This window comes from Erinaceus europaeus, chromosome 5, assembly GCF_950295315.1.
Source record: "Erinaceus europaeus chromosome 5, mEriEur2.1, whole genome shotgun sequence".
Classification (NCBI taxonomy): Eukaryota; Metazoa; Chordata; class Mammalia; order Eulipotyphla; family Erinaceidae; genus Erinaceus; species Erinaceus europaeus.
This window is the reverse complement of record NC_080166.1, coordinates 38,593,440-38,610,975: the sequence shown is the minus strand read 5'-3', so window position 1 is coordinate 38,610,975 and position 17,536 is coordinate 38,593,440. Positions and strand designations below refer to the sequence as shown.

The window sequence follows — 17,536 nt, the reverse complement described above, 5'->3', positions numbered from 1 at the left end:
GTTAGTGCTTATCAGAGCTTCACAAACTGGTCACTAAGAATGTTGAGAGCCAGGAACAAAACATACCAGGAATCCTTGGCAAATCAAGCCTCTATGCCTTCACCCTCTGCATTCTGAAGCAAGCATCTAAACTTCACATAGCTTGTGGTCCAGGGTAAATTGCCAGGCTTCTTGGATTCTTGGCTTGTCCCTTGACTTCTCCCCTTCACTCTGCATAAGGATCGGGTACCCTGGGGAAGGAGGGACAGTGAAATTGTGTTTGATAAATCAAGTTTTATGCCCACTCTTACCCCACTGCTTGGTATTATACCTTTCTTCTAAAGTAGGCAAAGAAGGAAGTGTTTTCCTTCTAGTGGAAGTGGAAAGGAATTGTACTAGTCTGTCACTGGCAGCGGGTAGAAGGTAAATGGAGGAGAAGAAAGAGTAGAAATTTAATCAGGATAGTGGAATCTTTTGAGATTTTAAGGCCACCTCCTACCTTAAGACCAGATGAGTCCCAATTCCACAATTTTCATAGTTCATCCATTGACCTAAAATCTCGCTAGCTTTGTTGGACCAGGAATGAGGGAATGCAGAGGAAGATTTTATCTATTTGCGCAACTCCATAGTGGTTGATTTCAACATGCAGGAAAGCTAAGTGGAGAACAAGATTCTTTCATTATTTAAAAAGTGAACTGGAATTTCTATCAATGGATACAAATTTTCCATTGACTCAGTTGTGTCTACAGTGGATAGAGTAAATCAAGTACACTAGAGAGAGAGAGAGAGAGAGACCCTCTGTTGTTGTTGATGATGCTTATCTCTTAATGACTTTCACCATTGCCCAAGGTTCTTCAATAGGCTTCCTAATTCCAGTCTGATTCCCGGAGTAGAAAACATTGATGGAAAAGCATCCTATGTTTCTCACACTATTACTTAGAGTGGAAGAAATGGGATATAATAATTTCTCTCCATGAGTTACTTTCTGCAAAGCTTTTCATTCATTAACAATTGGCTGTGCAATTAAGTCACAGAGATCTTGTTCTGGGTAAGCACTGATATGGAAGATTGGGTCCTTGCAGCAAACACACAGGAGGAAAAAGCAATTAACAAAGGAAATGGACACAGGTGAGAAAAGGTTTGCAGGTTTGGCCTGAAAATTTGTACTTAATAGATGAAGAGTCAATATTTCTGGAACTGTGACTTCCCAGTAGTCAAATATTTAATGAACAGTATAATATTAGGACAAGAAGAATTATCAAGCCCTTGGGATAGAAGATCAGGAGAGAGGAGATAAAAACCTTTCTTAGTCATTGTTGTTGTTTCCAAAGTTTATTGATAATTATGAGGATGGATTGCATAAAAAAACTATTGCCATTTTGGCAAATAGTGGAAATGTCACTGTAATATTTTGACAGCTTTATGGTTGTAAAAATATTTACTGCCGGGTTTAATCCCAGAACCTTTAGTGTCTCAATTAAAAAATAATCTGTTTAGCTACTGCTGGTGCTATCTTCCCAGTTTTCTTCTTCTTTAAAGAATTGTGCAGGCATAATCATAATCTAATTTTAAAACATTTTGTCACCCCAAGAATAAACTTAGCATCATTAGCAGTCACATCCTTCTCTCATTTCTTTCCCATCTCAGCTTCTGGCAACCATGTTCTATGTGTTTAGTTGCCTTTGATGGATAGTTCAGATAACTAGAATTATATAAGATATTTTTATTGGATTTTTTTCACTTAGGCAGATATTTTTTTTTCAATTCATCCATGTTGTAGCATATACAAATACTTCCTTTTTATTGTAAAATAATACTAAATTATACAAATATGCCAATTGTATTTATCTATTCATCAATTGATGAGCAATGCACTAATTTTTTAATTCCAAGAATAAATTACTATGTCTATTATCTGAGTTGAATAAATTTTCAGCTGTAGATATGAGTTTGTAAATGTGTACCTGGTCTCAGGGGTTGGGCAGTGAAGCACTGGGTTAAGCAAACATAGTATGAAGTGCAAGGACCAGTGCAAGGGTCCCAGTTCAAGTCCACTCCCTACCTGCAGGGAAGGGGTTGCTTTACAAGCAGTGAAGCAGGTCTGTAGGCATCTTTCTGTCTTCCCCTCCCCTCTCAATTTATCTCTGTCCTATCAAAAAAAAAAATTGAAAAAATGGCCACAGGAGCAGTGGATTCGTATTGTAGGTACCCAGCCCCAACAAGAACCCTGGAGACAAATATATATATCCTGGTCTTAATGTCTTAGGTTTGGAGGAATTCAGTGTTGAGAACATTTTTTTTTTTTTACTTAAGCTAGTGGAGAGTATTTTCAGAGTAACCTAATGCCATTTGCATGGCAAAGTATGATATTTATATTATCCAATATCTTTGTAGAGTGGATCTGTATGTATGAGTGTTCCTTTCTTCCTTATAACTAAGTAACATTAAGGCTTATGAAAAATTTTAATTTATAGTATAGTACCTGCCTTTATGTGTTCAATCAAGTTCAAAGCTGAGTTTGAGGCCAAGTTCTATAACTGATCTGCTAGGGAGATACTGATTGCTTTGTTCTATTTATGCTGTTATTTTTTGCCTTCCCCAGCTTCTGACTCAGGTATAAATGAGGAAGCACTGGGAGGATGAGGAATAAATAACAGAGTCCCACAGGACTTAGAAGTTTGCATGGGACTTGTATTCAGGTAGTTCTTGCTCAGTGTGGCAAACACTCGATGCCCACTCTTCTTACATAAGGAGTAGTGATCAAACAAGAACTCTGGAATAATGACATAACCATTTCCTATCTTTAGGACATTTGATAAGTAGTTAACCTAAGTAGTTAACCTGACTCTCATTCCCATTAGCAAAATGAAGATAATAGTTGTTCTTATTTCCTAGGGGTGCTGAGAGGAGCCTAGCACATAGCAAAAATAAAACCATTGGTCAGTGTGAATAACATTAGCATTGTTAACTGCATGCTATTTTCTGGACACTGTGCTTCAAATTCTCATAACAATCAAAAAAGGTAGTTAAAGGTATTCCTCCATTATAGACAAAGAAGCTGAAAATCAAGAAGGCTAATGAGATGGATGAAGTAATAGTAAAGCAGTTTGAAATACAGATTTTTATGTATAAGGGATCAAATATCCTAGATTCAGTCTTCAGCACCACTATCAGTCAAAGCTAAGAAATTATCTGGTAAAATAAATAAATAAATAAGCCACTAAGAAGAAAACTTTTTTCTTTTATTTTCATTTAAATATCTTATTTATCCCTTGGGAGAGAGAGAGAGGAGCAGCAATAGAGAAGGAGTGAGACAGAGAAACACCTGCAGCTCTGCTTCACTTCTTGCAAAGCTTCTTCCCCATTGCAGGTGGGAATGGGGCTTGCACCCAGGTAATTGCACATTGTAACATGTGTGTTCAACCAGGTGCACCACCACCCAGCTCCCATTTTTGTCTTAATCCCTAAATGACAGCTATCATTTTTCAGAGTTCCCTCAATTAGATTCCCATTTTTGCTCTAACATTTAGTAAACTAAAAGTTGCCAATCTTCCTTCCCCCATCACCTAGAGAGGAAATAATGTGATACTAATATTTTTAACCATCAGTTTCTATCTAGACTGCTTATCTTTCATTAACATTTCACTCTGGTCTCTTTCCAGCCTAGAGCATAGAGGCTTCCTCAAACTCATATGGCTAAAAAGTCTCACAAGTCCTATCTATAGCCCTTTTGGTTCAAAATCCTTTGCACAACAGTTAATTTTAGTGCCTATATGCAATGAATTTGGTAGATCAATATGCTGTATATACTGGGGTATATAGTACATACTAGCTCATTTGAATAAAAATTAATGTTTGATGCATTTGAACCACTTTGAAAATAGATGTTACCAGAAAAGTCTTGGAAGAAACTGATTTAATAAGTAGGATAATTAAACTCAAAGAAGGGAATTCCAGATGTGTGTTTATGGAATAGGGGCCATTTCAGATTGCTCTCATGCTAAACTAGAAAATAACAATGAAAAATTACCTGAAAACCCAACAAAATACAACTAGGATTTATTCATAAACTCATTAAGCCACAGATGAACTTCTATTCAAATTAAAGTCTAATTTCAGTAATTCCTCTTCCAGAAACAAGTTTCCACATGTTCACAGGATGCAAATTCCTATTTCCATTAGAACATCTCATAGATCTCTATGGAATTCCAGAATCTATTATGGAGCTGACTATTAACATAAAACTATTAACCAGACACATAAAAATAGTCACTGAATGTGAGTTAGAAAAAAAATTTAATCACCTGATGTTAGAATTTAATAATGACTTCTTTATGTTCTCTGAGCAATGACTGAGCAAAAAGTTCAGAGTATCCTCCTGTTAACAAATATGGCAGTGATGTTGCTCTGTCTGTTTTAAATACCAAAGGAAAGTCTTTAAATCTAAAAAACACTAACATGTTCTAATTCTGACCACCAAGCTCTCCTAGGTCTACAAAAGAGTAAAATCAAATTCAATTCAGTTTGAAGGAAGAGACTAAATTTTTGAGTGAGTAAGGACTATGTTGATAATATGTGTGGAAGAAAGAAACTCAAAGCAAATTATCTGGCTGATGCTATGTCTTCCTGGCCCTGCTAAGTCAGACCCCCTGGTCAATGGGGACTAACAGAAACTACCAACAGCACTCACAGACTGAAGATAGTACATGGACACACTCTCATCAGCTGGGGCATATCCATGTTGTGTCCATATTGGTATTTCGTTTCTCAACATAATGATGGAAAGTGTTCCTATTACCATCACAACTTAGCCATCAAGAGTATATTTAAATTAGCCTGAGAAATGAAAGAGAAACAATATTTAACATTCTAAGAAGTTTAATTACTCCTAAAATGGGCAACATTTGGTCATCAAGAAAACAAGTAAGCTGAAAATCAGAAACATCAGCACCAACAGGCTCATTATTTGCTACTTCACTTAGGTTATTATCTGCATTACCCCATGACTAAGGGAGATAAATAGTATTCAGATGCCCCCCCCCCAACTAACTGAAATAACAAGAAACTAAAACAAATTTGCTTTGTAACACTGCTCAGTTTCTCTGATTTCACTGTGTACAAGAGGAATAATTCTGACTGCTAATCATAAATAATCCTAAATCTTGGATACCAAAATTAGAAAATATGTGTTCTCTTTTAGTTTCTAGACAAAAAGATTTTCTCAGCCCAGATTACCATAATCATAATAATCTGTTATTTTAATTAAAATAGTGTGTTCTTTCTCACCTATAGTATTAGTGGCTTCAAGTGCTTAAAGAAATTTTTCATAAAGCCCCCATGGAGATTTTGAAACCAGGATGAAACTAACATCTTAAGAATGTTAATATATTTATATTGAAATCAATTGGGGATTATTTCTAAACCAATTTCTAAAGAACTCTAGACTTTATCTTTCCACTGAAAGTTGTTTTTTAACATTGTACTGGAATAAAAATGGACACTTGGATCAATGAAGCAAAATTGAAAGTCCAGAAATGAGCCCAAACAGATAAAAATGATCTAATATATAACAAAGGTTCCAAAACCATTTAATGATGTAAAGAAGGTCTCTTCAACAGATGGTTCTGGGGAAATTGACAGGTACATATAAAAAAGTAAAACTATTATGTGCCTGTGGCGCAAAGTTCAAGGATCCCTGTTCAAGTCCCCAGCTCCCTACCTGCAGAGGAGCCGCTTCACAGGCTGTGAAGCAGGTCTGTAGGTGTCTATCTCTTTTCCCCCCCTCTCTATCTTCCCCTCCTCTCTCCATTTCTCTCTGTCCTATTTAACAATGTTGACAACAATAATAACTACAACAACAATGAAAAACAAGGGCAACAAAAGGGGAAGTAAATTAAAAAAAAAAAGTAAAGTAAAACTAGATCATCATCTAACACCATACATCAAGATCAAATCAAAATTGATAAAAGATTGAGATATTAGACTATAAGCTCTAAAATTTATAGAAGAAAGTATCAGTGAAACTGTTCAGGATGTTCACATCAATATTTGGAGACTCAACTTCCTGGACATGGGTAATGAAAGCAAAAACAAATAAATAGGATTATATGAAACTAAAAAGCTTCTACACATCAAAAGCAAGCTACACAAGGATATCCAGGAAATCCAGTAAATGGGTGAGGACATTTGCAGATCACACATCAGACAAGCAACTGGTCTATACATCTATATAGAATTAGAACAGGTCTACAAAAGAAGCAAAATTAACCAAATAAAATTTTGGACCAAAGAACTAAACAGATAATTTTCTAAAGAAGAGAAATACATAGTGCACAGACACATGAAGAAATGTTCTACTTCACTTATTACTAGAGAAATACAAATCAAATCAATCAACAAAGAAGACTTAAAAATTATTAACATCCATGCACCCAATGAGGGACCATCTAAATACATCAAACAGCTACTGATAGAACTACAAATATACATCAATAGTAATGCAATAATAGTGGGAGACTCTAACACCCGACTCTCACACTTAGATCAGAAAAGCAGAGAATCAACAAAGAAAGAAGAGAATTAAATGAAGAGATGGACAGACTAGACCTCTTGGACATTTTCAGATTTCTTCACCCCCCAAAACTGGAATACACATTCTTTTCAAATCCACACAACACATACTCAAGGATAGACCACAAGTTAGGCCACAAAGACAGCAACAACAAATTCAAGAGCATTAAATACATCCCAAGTATCTTCTCAGACCACAGTGGAGTAAAGCTAACATTCAACAACAAACAGAAAATTATTAAAAGACACAGAATTTGGAAACTAAACAACATACTGCTTAAGAACCACTGGATCAGAGAGTCACTCAAGCAAGAAATTCAAATGTTCCTGGAAACAAATGAAAATGAAGACACAAGCTATCAAAATATTTGGGACACTGCTAAAACAGTATTGAGAGGGAAATTCATAGCCATACAATCACATATTAAACAACCAGAAAAAGCTCAAATAAAAGACCTTACTGCACACCTTAAAGACTTGGAGGAATAGGAACAAAGGAACCGTAAATCAACTAGAAGGACAGAAATCACTAAAATTAGAGCAGAAATACACATCGAAAATAAGAGAGCCATACAAAAGATCAATGAAGCCAAAAGTTGGTTCTTTAAAAAATTAAACAAGATTGACAAACCCCTAGCCAGACTCACTAAAAAAAGGAGAGGAAACACTCAAATTAATAGAATTATAAATGATAGAGGATATATCACAATTGACACTACAGAAATCCAGAAAATCATGAGAAACTTCTATGAAGAACTATACACTACCAAGCTAGAGAATCTGGAAGAAATGAAAGAATTCCTAGAAACATATGCCCTTCCAAAACTGAACCAAGAATAACTGCAAAACCTAAATACACCAACCACAGACAAAGAAATCAAAACAGTTATTAAGAATTCCCCAACAACAAAAGTCCTGGACCAGATGGCTTCACAAACAAATTCTACAAAACCTTCAGGAAACAGTTAATGCCTATACTTCTAAAGCTTTTCAACAAGATCGAAGAAATGGGAACACTCCCTTCCACCTTCTGTGAAGTCAACATCACCCTGGTACCAAAAGCAGATAGAGACACAACAATAAAGGAAAACTACAGACCAATATCTCTGATGATTATAGATGCCAAAATATTAAACAAGATCCTGGCCAGCCAGATGCAGCAGTATATCAAAAAGGTTGTTCATCATGACCAAGTGAGATTCATCCCAGGAATGCAAGGCTGGTTCAACATACATAAGCCAATCAATGTCATTCACCACATCGATAAAAGCAAAACTAAAAACCAAATGATTATCTTAATAGATGCAGAGAAATACAAATCAAAACTGCACTGAGATACCATCTCACACATGAGAAAATGGCTTACATCAACAAATTAAGAAATGATAGTGTGGTTAGTCTGAGTGGAGAGAGCGAGCCGAGTGGTTGTGTGGTTGCGTCTCGGACACCGGTAGCGCTAGCAGCATGGCTGACCAACTGACCAAAGAGCAGATTGCAAAATTCAAAGAAGCTTTTTCACTATTTGACAAGGATGGGGATTGAACTATAGCAACAAAAGAATTGAGAACTGTAATGAGGTCTCTTGGGCAAAATCCTACAGAAGCAGAATTGTAGGACATGATTAATGAAGTAGATGCTGATGGTAATGGCACAATCGATTTCCCAGAATTTATGACAATGATGGGAAGAAAAATGAAAGGTACAGACAGTGAAGAAGAAATTAGAGAAGCGTTCTGTGTGTTTGATAAGGATGGTAATGGTTATATTAGTGCAGCTGAGCTTCGCCACATGATGACAAACCTTGGAGAGAAGTTAACAGATGAAGAGGTTGATGAGATGATCAGGGAAGCAGATATTGATGGTGATGGTCAAGTAAACTATGAAGAGTTTGTACAAATGATGACAACAAAGTGAAGACATTGTACAAAATGTGTTAAATTTCTTGTACAAAATTGTTTACTTGCCTTTTCTTTGTTTTTAACTTATCTGTAAGAGATTTCCCCCTACTGTCAAAAAAAATATGCATGTATAGTAAGTAGGACTTCATTCCTCCATGTTTTCTTCCCTTATCTTACTGTCATTGTCCTGAAACCTTATTTTAGAAAATTGATCAAGTAACATGTTGCATGTGGCTTACTCTGGATATATCTAAGCCCTTCTGCACATCTAAATGTAGATAGAGTTGGTCAAATGAGGGATCATCTGGGTCATGCCTTTTTTTTAAGTGGTTTTCTTTAGGAACTGTCAGCATGTTATTGTTGAAGTGTGGAGTTATAACTCTGCGTGGACTATGGACAGTCAACAATGTTCTTAAAAGTTGCACTATTGCAAAACGGGTGTATTATCCAGGTACTCGTACACTATTTTTTTGTACTGCTGGTCCTGTACCAGAAACATTTTATTTTATTGTTAGTTGCTTTTTAAACTTTGTTTTAGCCACTTAAATAAAATCTGCTTATGGCACAATTTGCCTCATCCATTCCAAGTTGTATATTTGTTTTCCAATAAAAAAATTACAATTTAAAAAAATAAATAAATTATAGTGTGTACTCTGGGACAAAATGGATGGAACTGGAAGTGATTATACTTAACAAAATAAGTAAAGAGATGAAAGACAGTTAACTACCAGATGGTTTCATTCATATGTGGGTTCTAAAGGTCTTATTTACATAAAGTTAATAAAAAATCCAAACAAAATTGAATCAAGCAAACTGTTTGTAAGACTTGTAAAAACTTGGGGGGCAGGCAGTGGCACACCCATTTAAATACACATACTATTAAATACAAGGACGTGCACAAGGATCCAGGTTTGAGCTCCTGCTCCCCACCGGCAGAGTCAATGCTTCACAAGCAGTGAAGCAGGTCTGCATATGTCTATCTTTCTCTCTTCTTCACTCTCTCTCTCTCCCTTCCTCAATTTCTTCCTGTTTCTACCCAATAAAATTGAAAAAATGACCAGTTAATTTTTAGTTCCAGCACTGAGACCCATCAATAACCATGGAGGCAAATAATAATAATAATAACTTTGGTGGTAAGTGTAGTGTGGAACTATACATTATAATCTTGTAACATACTATTAACAACAAATAAAAATTAAATTAAAAAAGAAAGTTGTTTTTTTATTGTTGCTTTAATTGTAGCCCTAGCATATGTACCTCTCCCATTCTTGAAAGGTGAATTCAGACCAGTAGCCTCCAAACTAAAATAAACAAAAACCCTTTTGTTCACACTCACTGATGAAATCCACTTCATCCCAAATCCAACTCTCATATACCATCTCTTGTTGAAGTCATTATCCCAGTAGAATACCAAGTGACTTACAGACTTCTGATAATGCTAGCAAATGGAAATACTTTGTGGAAAATCAGAGCACTGAATCACTGAAAGGACAAACTTGTTAATCTGTTGACTGGTAAGACAACAGTTTCAGTCATTGGTTCAGCTTTTATTTCAACTCTGTCCCATTATGGGTATTTGTCAAGACTAAGAAATCAGAAATACTGAGACCAAAATGTCAGGGAAATATGCTAACACTGAAGAAACTTTCTAGAAAGAAGTAAATTGAGGAATTTCATTTAATTTCAGCCACTGGGAAAGAGCTTGAATTTTTTTTAATTTTATTAAGTAAAATATTTTTATTTGTTTTTATTTAAGAAAGGAGACATTAACAAAACTATAGGATAGGAGGGATACAACTCCACACAATTCCCACCACCCGATCTCCATATCTCCTCCCCTACCTGATAGCTTTCCCATTCTCTATCCCTATGGGAGTATGGACTCAGGGTCATTGTGGGTTGCAGAAGGTGGAAGGTCTGGCTTCTGTAATTGATTCCCCACTGAACATGGGTGTTGACTAGTCAATCCATACTCCCAGTCTGCCTATCTTTTCCCCTAGTAGGGTAGGTCTCTGGGGAAGTGGAGCTCCAGGACACATTGGTAGGGTCGTCAGTCCAGGGAAATGTGGTTGGCATCATGCTGGCATCCGGAACCTGGTGGCTGAAAGAGAGTTCACATACAAAGGCAAACAAATTGTTCAACAATCATGGACCTAAAGGCTGAAATAGTGCAGATGAAGTGTTGGGGGGGGTACTCTTTGCAGTCTCTTGTGTACTTCTACTTTCAGGTATATATTTTTCCCTGGTTTATGGACATGTGTGAACATATGCTCTATCACAGGAGACCTGGTCTATATCTAGGTTTGGAGACTTTATTGGGGGGTCTACCACCTGGAATGGACTTAGAGAATACTATGAAAGGAAAGGTCTCACCTGAGTGATGAAGCTGGAGGGTTGTCATTCCACACCTGGAGTCTATGGACACAGTCTGAGCTGAAGCATGTTGAGGTGGCAACCATTGCATTGATTAGGTTGTGATCGGCTGATGCAATATTATTTGATATGGATTGGGAGAGGCATATGGGAAAGTGGGCTCTATCCTAAGGTTCCAAGACTGGGGGAAATATAGGCTCTATAGTGAAAATGTGAGGTTCCTAGGTCTTAGGGTTCAAGAAGACAATGGATAGTTATTGTTATCATCACATTATTTGGTGATTGGGTTAACTTTGAAAAGTCCCTTTGCTAGGGTTTGCTGTATAATACCCAGCATCTTGTATATAGTGGTGCCACCATTGCTTCTGTTCTCCCTGGTCTAGGCTTTTGAGAGAGTCGACATATCAAAGACTCAGCCTATGTATTAAAAAGACTCATTCTGTGTTTTAAAAAGTTCTAGCCATAAGATCAATTTTTCCCTCTCATATAAATTAGTGGTTTATATGACTACACTTTAATAAGAGTGTACATAAACACCGTTCCCACCACCAAAAGAGTTTGTCCCATCCCACGCCCCAACCCCCACCCCACCCCATGCAGCCCAGGAAAGCCAAATGTCCACCCTCCTGCTCACCACAGGGTTTTTACTTTGGTGCCATACTCTCAATTTAATCAGATCCTGTTTTAGTTTCCCTTTCTGTTCTTATTGATCAAATTTTTTGATAAGTGGGATCATCCCATACTCATCTTTGTCTTTCTCACTTAGCTCACTTAACATAATTACTTCTAGCTCCATCCAAGATGGGTCAGAGAAGTTGAGTTCATTGTTCTTAATTCTTGCATAGTATTCCATTGTGTATATAAACCACAGCTTTCTCAGCCACTCATCTGTTGTTTGGTTCCTTCCAGGTTTTAGCTGTTATGAATTGTGCTTCTATGAACATAGGTGTACACATCTCTTTTTGATAGGGCATTATGAAATCCTTGGGGTATATTCCCAGGAGAGGAATTACTAGGTCATATGGAAGGTCTATGTGTAGGCTTGTGAGAGTTCTCCAGACTTCTCTTCTCTCCAGACAGGCTGGACCAATTTACATCCCCACCAGCAGTGCAGAAGGGTTCCTCTGTCCCCATAGCCTCTCCAGCATTTGTTGCTGCTGTCCTTTTTGATGTATGCCATTCTCACAGGAGTGAGGTGGTATTTCAATTTTGTCTTTATTTGCATTTATCTGACAATCAGTGACCTGGAGAAGTTTTTCATATGTTTGTTAGCCTTTTGGATCTCCTCTGAAGTGAATGTCTTGTTCATATCCTCTGCCCATTTTTGAAAGGGGTCATTTTACTTTTTGGTGCTAAGTTTGCTGAGCTCTTTGGTGATTTGCTCTTTTGGTATATTTTGGATTAGTCTCTTGTCTGATGTATGGCATGTGAAGGTCTTCTCCCATTCTGTGAGAGGTCTCTTTGTTTGTTTGATAGTTTCTTTGGATGTGCAGTAGCTTTTCAATTTGATGTATTCCCATTGGTTTGTTCCTGCTTTAGTCTTCCTTGCAATTGGGTCTGTTTCATCAAAGATGCCCTTGAGGTTTAGTGCCAGGCTAGCTTCACAGGCAGGAGAGACACACCCAAGAACTCATGGCTGAATGGGAATGCAATCCAATGCTGGCTTTTTTCATCTGCATTTATATCTTTCTAGGTTGAAGTGGTAGGTCAGAAAAGGATATAAGTAGGAGAGTGGGTGGAGAGAATGAAAGCTTCCATCTAACCAGTGGGAATTAAACCAATGTCCTGCAGGCAAGGTGGATCTTCAACTGTTGCAAAGGTTCTAACCAGTGGGGATTAAACCAATGCCCTGCAGGCAGGGCAGGTCTCAGGCAAAACAGTGATTTTGTAAATAGACCACATCATCAAGCAATGAAGCAGACCTGGCATAATGACCAAGAGTTTAAGGAGTGAAAGTGTTGCACCAATGTTTTCCTCTAGGTATTTGATAGTTTCTGGTCTAACATCCAGGTCCTTGATTCATTTGGAGTTGATTTTTGTTTCTGATGAGATAAGGTGGTTCAATTACATTCTTCTGTGCGTTACAACCCAGTTTTCTGAGCACCATTTATTGAAGAGAGCCACCTTCTTCCATTTAATACTTTGGTCCCCCTTATCAAAGATTAGATGTCCATAGCTGTGGGGGTTTAGTTCTGGGCTTTCAATTCTGTTCCATTGGTCTGTGTGCCTATTTTTGTTCCAGTACCAGGCTGTTTTGATGATGATGGCCTTATAATATAGTTTGAAATCTGGGAATGTGATGCCTCCATTTCTGTTTCTTATACTCAAGATGGTTTTGGCAATTCTAGGTATTTTCTACTTCCAAATAGATGGTTGTAGTTTCTATTCTATTCTCTTAAAGAAGTTTGGTGGAACTTTGATGGCTGTCGCATTAATTTGTATATAGCTCTGGGGAGAATATTCATTTTGATGCTATTTATTCTTCCAATCCATGAGCAAAGGATGTCTTTCCATTTCTTGGTATCAGTTTCTATTTCCTTGAGTAGTGACTCATACTTTTCAATATGCAAGTCTTTCACTACTTTGGTCAGCTTTACTCCTAGGTATTTTATTAATTTTGCTACTACAGTGAATGGGAGTGATATCTGGATATCTTCTTCTTCAGTTTTACTGTTTTTATAGATAAATGCCACTGATTTTTGTACATTGATTTTGTAGCCTGATACCTTGCTATATTGCCTAATAATTTCCAGTGGTTTTCTGCTGCATTCTTTAGGTTTTTCTATGTATACTATCATATCATCTGCAAATAGTGAGAGCTTGACTTCTTCCCTTCCAATCTGTATTCCTTTGATTTCTTTCTCTTGCCTGATTGCTATGGCAAGAACTTTCAAAACTATGTTGAAGAGTAATGGTGATAGTGGACAGCCCTGTCTAGTCCCCGATATGAGGGGGAATGCTTTCAGCTTCTGTCCATTGAGTATGATGTTGGGTGTAGGTTTGCTATATATGGATTCCACTGTCTTGAGGAATTCCCATCTATTCCCGTTATTTGTAGTTTTGAGCATGAATGGGAGTTGGATTTTGTCAAAGGCTTTCTCTGCATCCATTGAGATAATCATGTGGTTTTTGGCTTTGCTTTTATTGATGTGGTGAATGACATTGATTGACTTACGGATGTTGAACCAACTTTGCATTCCTGAGATAAATCCCACTTGGTCTTGATGAACAATATTTTTGATATGCTGCTGTATCCGGTTGGCCAAGATCTTGTTTAATATTTTTGCATCTATGTTCATCAGAGATATTGGTCTGTAGTTTTCCTTTTGTTATTTCCCTCTCTGCTTTTGGTATCAGGGTGATGTTGGCTTCATAGAAGGTGGAAGGGAGTGTTCCTGTGTCTAAGATACTATGGAAAAGCTTTAGAACTATGGGTATTAACTGTTTTCTGAAGGTTTTGTAGAATTCATTTGTGAAGCCATCTGGTCAAGGACTTTTGCTGTTGGGGAGATTCTTAATAATGGTTTCAATTTCTTTGTAGGTGATTGTTGTATTTAGGTTTTGTAGTTCTTCTCGATTCAGTTTTGGAAGGGCATATGTTTCTTGGAATTGTTCCATTTCTTCCAGTTTCTCTAGTTTGGTGACGTATAGTTCTTCATAGCAGTTTCTGATGGTTTTCTGGATTTATGTGGTGTCAGTTGTGATATCTCCTCTATCATTTACAATTCTATTAAGTTGAATCTTCTCCTCTTTTTGTTTAGTGGGTCTGGCTAGGGGTTTGTCAATTTTGTTTAATCTTTCAAAGAACCAACTTTTGGCTTCATTGATCTTTTGTATGGTTCTCTTATTTTCAATGTTGTTTATTTATGCTCTAATTTTAGTGATTTCTGTCCTTCTAGTTGCTTTAGGGTTACTTTGTTCCTCTTCCTCTAAGTCCTTAAGATGTGCAGTAAGGTCTTTTATTTGAGCTTTTTCTTGTTGTTTATTATGTGATTGCATGGCTATGAGTTTCCCTCTCACTACTGCTTTAGCAGTGTCCCAAATATTTTGATAGCTTGTGTATTCATTTTCATTTGTTTCCAGGAACATTTGAATTTCTTGCTTGAGTGACTCTCTGATCCAGTGGTTCTTAAGCAGTATGTTGTTTAGTTTCCAAATTCTGTGTCTTTTAATAATTTTCTGTTTGTTGTTGAATGTTAGCTTTACTCCACTGTGGTCTGAGAAGATACTTGGGGTGTATTTAATGCTCTTGAATTTGTTGTTGCTGTCTTTGTGGCCTAACTTGTGGTCTATCCTTGAGTATGTGTTGTGTGGATTTGAAAAGAATGTGTATTCCAGTTTTGGGGGGTGAAGAAATCTGAAAATGTCCAAGAGGTCTAGTCTGTCCATCTCTTCATTTAATTCTCTTCTTTCTTTGTTGATTCTCTGCTTTTCTGATCTAAGTGTGAGAGTCGGGTGTTAGAGTCTCCCACTATTATTGTATTACTATTGATGTATTTTTTGAGTTCTTTGAGTAGGTGCTTCATGTATTTAGATGGTCCCTCATTGGGTGCATAGATGTTAATATTTGTTAATTTTCGTGAATGATTGATCTCTAATCATTATGTAATGTCCTTGCCTATCTTTTATTACTTTATTTAATTTAAAATCTATTGTGTCAGAGATGAGAATGGCTGTTCCTGTCCTTTTTGTGGTCCATTAGCCTGTATGATAGTTTTCCATCCTTTCCCTTTAAGCCTGTGTTTATATCATTGGGTCACGTGGGATTATTGCAGGCAGCATATTGTTGGGTTATGTTTTCTGATCCATCCTCCCACTTTGTGCCTTTTGATGGTTGTGTTTAAGCCATTGACATTTATTGATATTATGGATTTAATGTATTGTAGTGTCATTATTCAACAACTTTTTATTTGCTCTGATATGTTTCAAGTATTATAGTGATGTTCTTCTTTATAAGAGGTTTTTAGAACCTCTTTCAGGGCAGGTTTGGTGAAGGTTGCCTCCTTTAACTGTTGTCTGTCTGAGAAGGTTTTGATCCCTCCATCTAGCTTGAATTAAAGTCTAGCAGGATATATTATCCTTGGTTGAAACCCTCTTTCATTCAGGCCTCGATAGATATCTTGCCATTCTCTTCTGGCTTTTAGAGTTTGAGTGGAGAAGTCTGCTGATAGTCTCATGGGTATTCCGCTGTATGTGACTTTTTGTTTTCTCTTGCAGTCTTTAGAATCCTTTTTTATCCTTACTTCTTTTCATTGTAACTCTCATGTGTCTTGGTGTCTTCAGGTCTGGATTGATTATGTTCTTTGTGACTCTCTGGGCCTCTTGAATCTTAATGCTCTTTCTGTTGTTCAGGTCTGGGAAGTTTTCTTCTATAATTTCCTTTAGAATGTTTACTTCCCCTTCCTCTCTTTCTTCCTCCGGTAGCCAATTACATGAATATCACTCCTTTTGTGATCATCCCATATATCTCTGTTGTTGTTTTTAGTGTCTTTCAATCTCTTTTTAAGCTCTTTTACCTCTTTTTTAGTTTTATTTAGCTCACCTTCTATCTGGCTAATTCTGTTTTCTGCTTCTGTTAGTCTGCTTTTCCTTCCCTCAGCTTTTTTCTTCAGTTAAGCTATTTCAGTTTTAAGTTCTCTAATTTCCTCAAGGTAGTTAGTATTTTCCTTGTGGGTCTCATCTGTTGTTTCTCTAATACTTCTAGCCCTTTCCTCCAAAGTTGTTTTCATTTCTGTGATTAATAAGTTTATTATTGCTTGCATGCTTTTCTTATCTATTGTTACTTCTGTCTGATTTGTAGTTTCTTCTGGGCTCTTGTCATCATTCATTGTAGTAGCAGTTTTATTTGCTCTTGATATACCCATTTTTTTATTTTTGTGTTTTTTATTTTTATGTTCTGTTGTTCCTCAGTTGTTGTGTTTTGAGTACAATCCATGCTATACTAAATACCTTTATGACAAATGCAATCATCACCCTCAGAAATTACAATAGTAACTGAAGCAAGGATTGAAGCACTTTAACCAATACCAGTTAGCCTAACACTGTCTCCAGTTCAAGAAAAAATAGCAACCAAATCCAAATGAAAAAGAAAGAGAAAGGAAAAAAGGGATAGCAGAAATAGACAGTTATCCAAATCTACTGTGCACTGTAAATTCTAGGGGTAGCAAGTGGAGAAAGGGAAGTAGAGCAGAGACACACACACAAAGAGAGTCTACTCTGAGTCAGATTTCTTCCCTGAGATAATTCACATATGAGTATCTGTGAATGCAGAAAGCAGAGGAAAGAAAAAGGAAGAAAGGAAGACAGGGTGAAAAAAAGAGAGAAAACAAAAAAACAGTAAAAAAAAAAAAAGAGCAGTGAAAGGAGAGTTTGTTTTTTTTTAACTAGCTATGAGGAGGGAGAAGGGGGAGAATGAATGTGGTATGAAGAGTGAACAAGTTCCTCTCACAATGGATAAGACACCCGGTCGCCTAGCAATGGAAAGTATACTAAGAATTAATTTTGGTCAACCTGAGGGGGGGCAATGGAAACTGCATATATATAACATTAATAATAAAATAGAACAGAGTAAAATGCCCTAGCAAGTGGGTCTGCAGCTTGGATAGCTCCTGGTTAGCTCAGGCATATTGAGGCTAGACAACTGATTGAAAAAGAAGAAAAAAAAAAAAGGAAAATAATCCAAAACTTCCAGGCAGACTTTCCCAGGAGGGGTAAGG

General features: G+C 36.9%; 2 protein-coding genes across 5 annotated transcripts in view; both read left to right on the top strand.

Moving 5' to 3' along the window:
- Positions 1-17,536, top strand: part of PRLR (prolactin receptor) — a 290,378-nt gene that overhangs the window by 178,724 nt on the left and 94,118 nt on the right. The window lies entirely within an intron of this gene.
- LOC103120480 (calmodulin-1-like) lies at positions 7,943-9,086 on the top strand. The gene has a single exon (XM_060191218.1). The coding sequence runs from the start codon at positions 8,167-8,169 to the stop codon at positions 8,461-8,463; it is 297 nt and encodes a 98-aa protein (XP_060047201.1). The 5' UTR covers positions 7,943-8,166; the 3' UTR covers positions 8,464-9,086.

Excerpts from the sequence above, each read along its gene's own strand:
- LOC103120480 (XM_060191218.1), top strand. The coding sequence starts at position 8,167 with ATGATTAATGAAGTAGATGCTGATGGTAATGGCACAATCGATTTCCCA.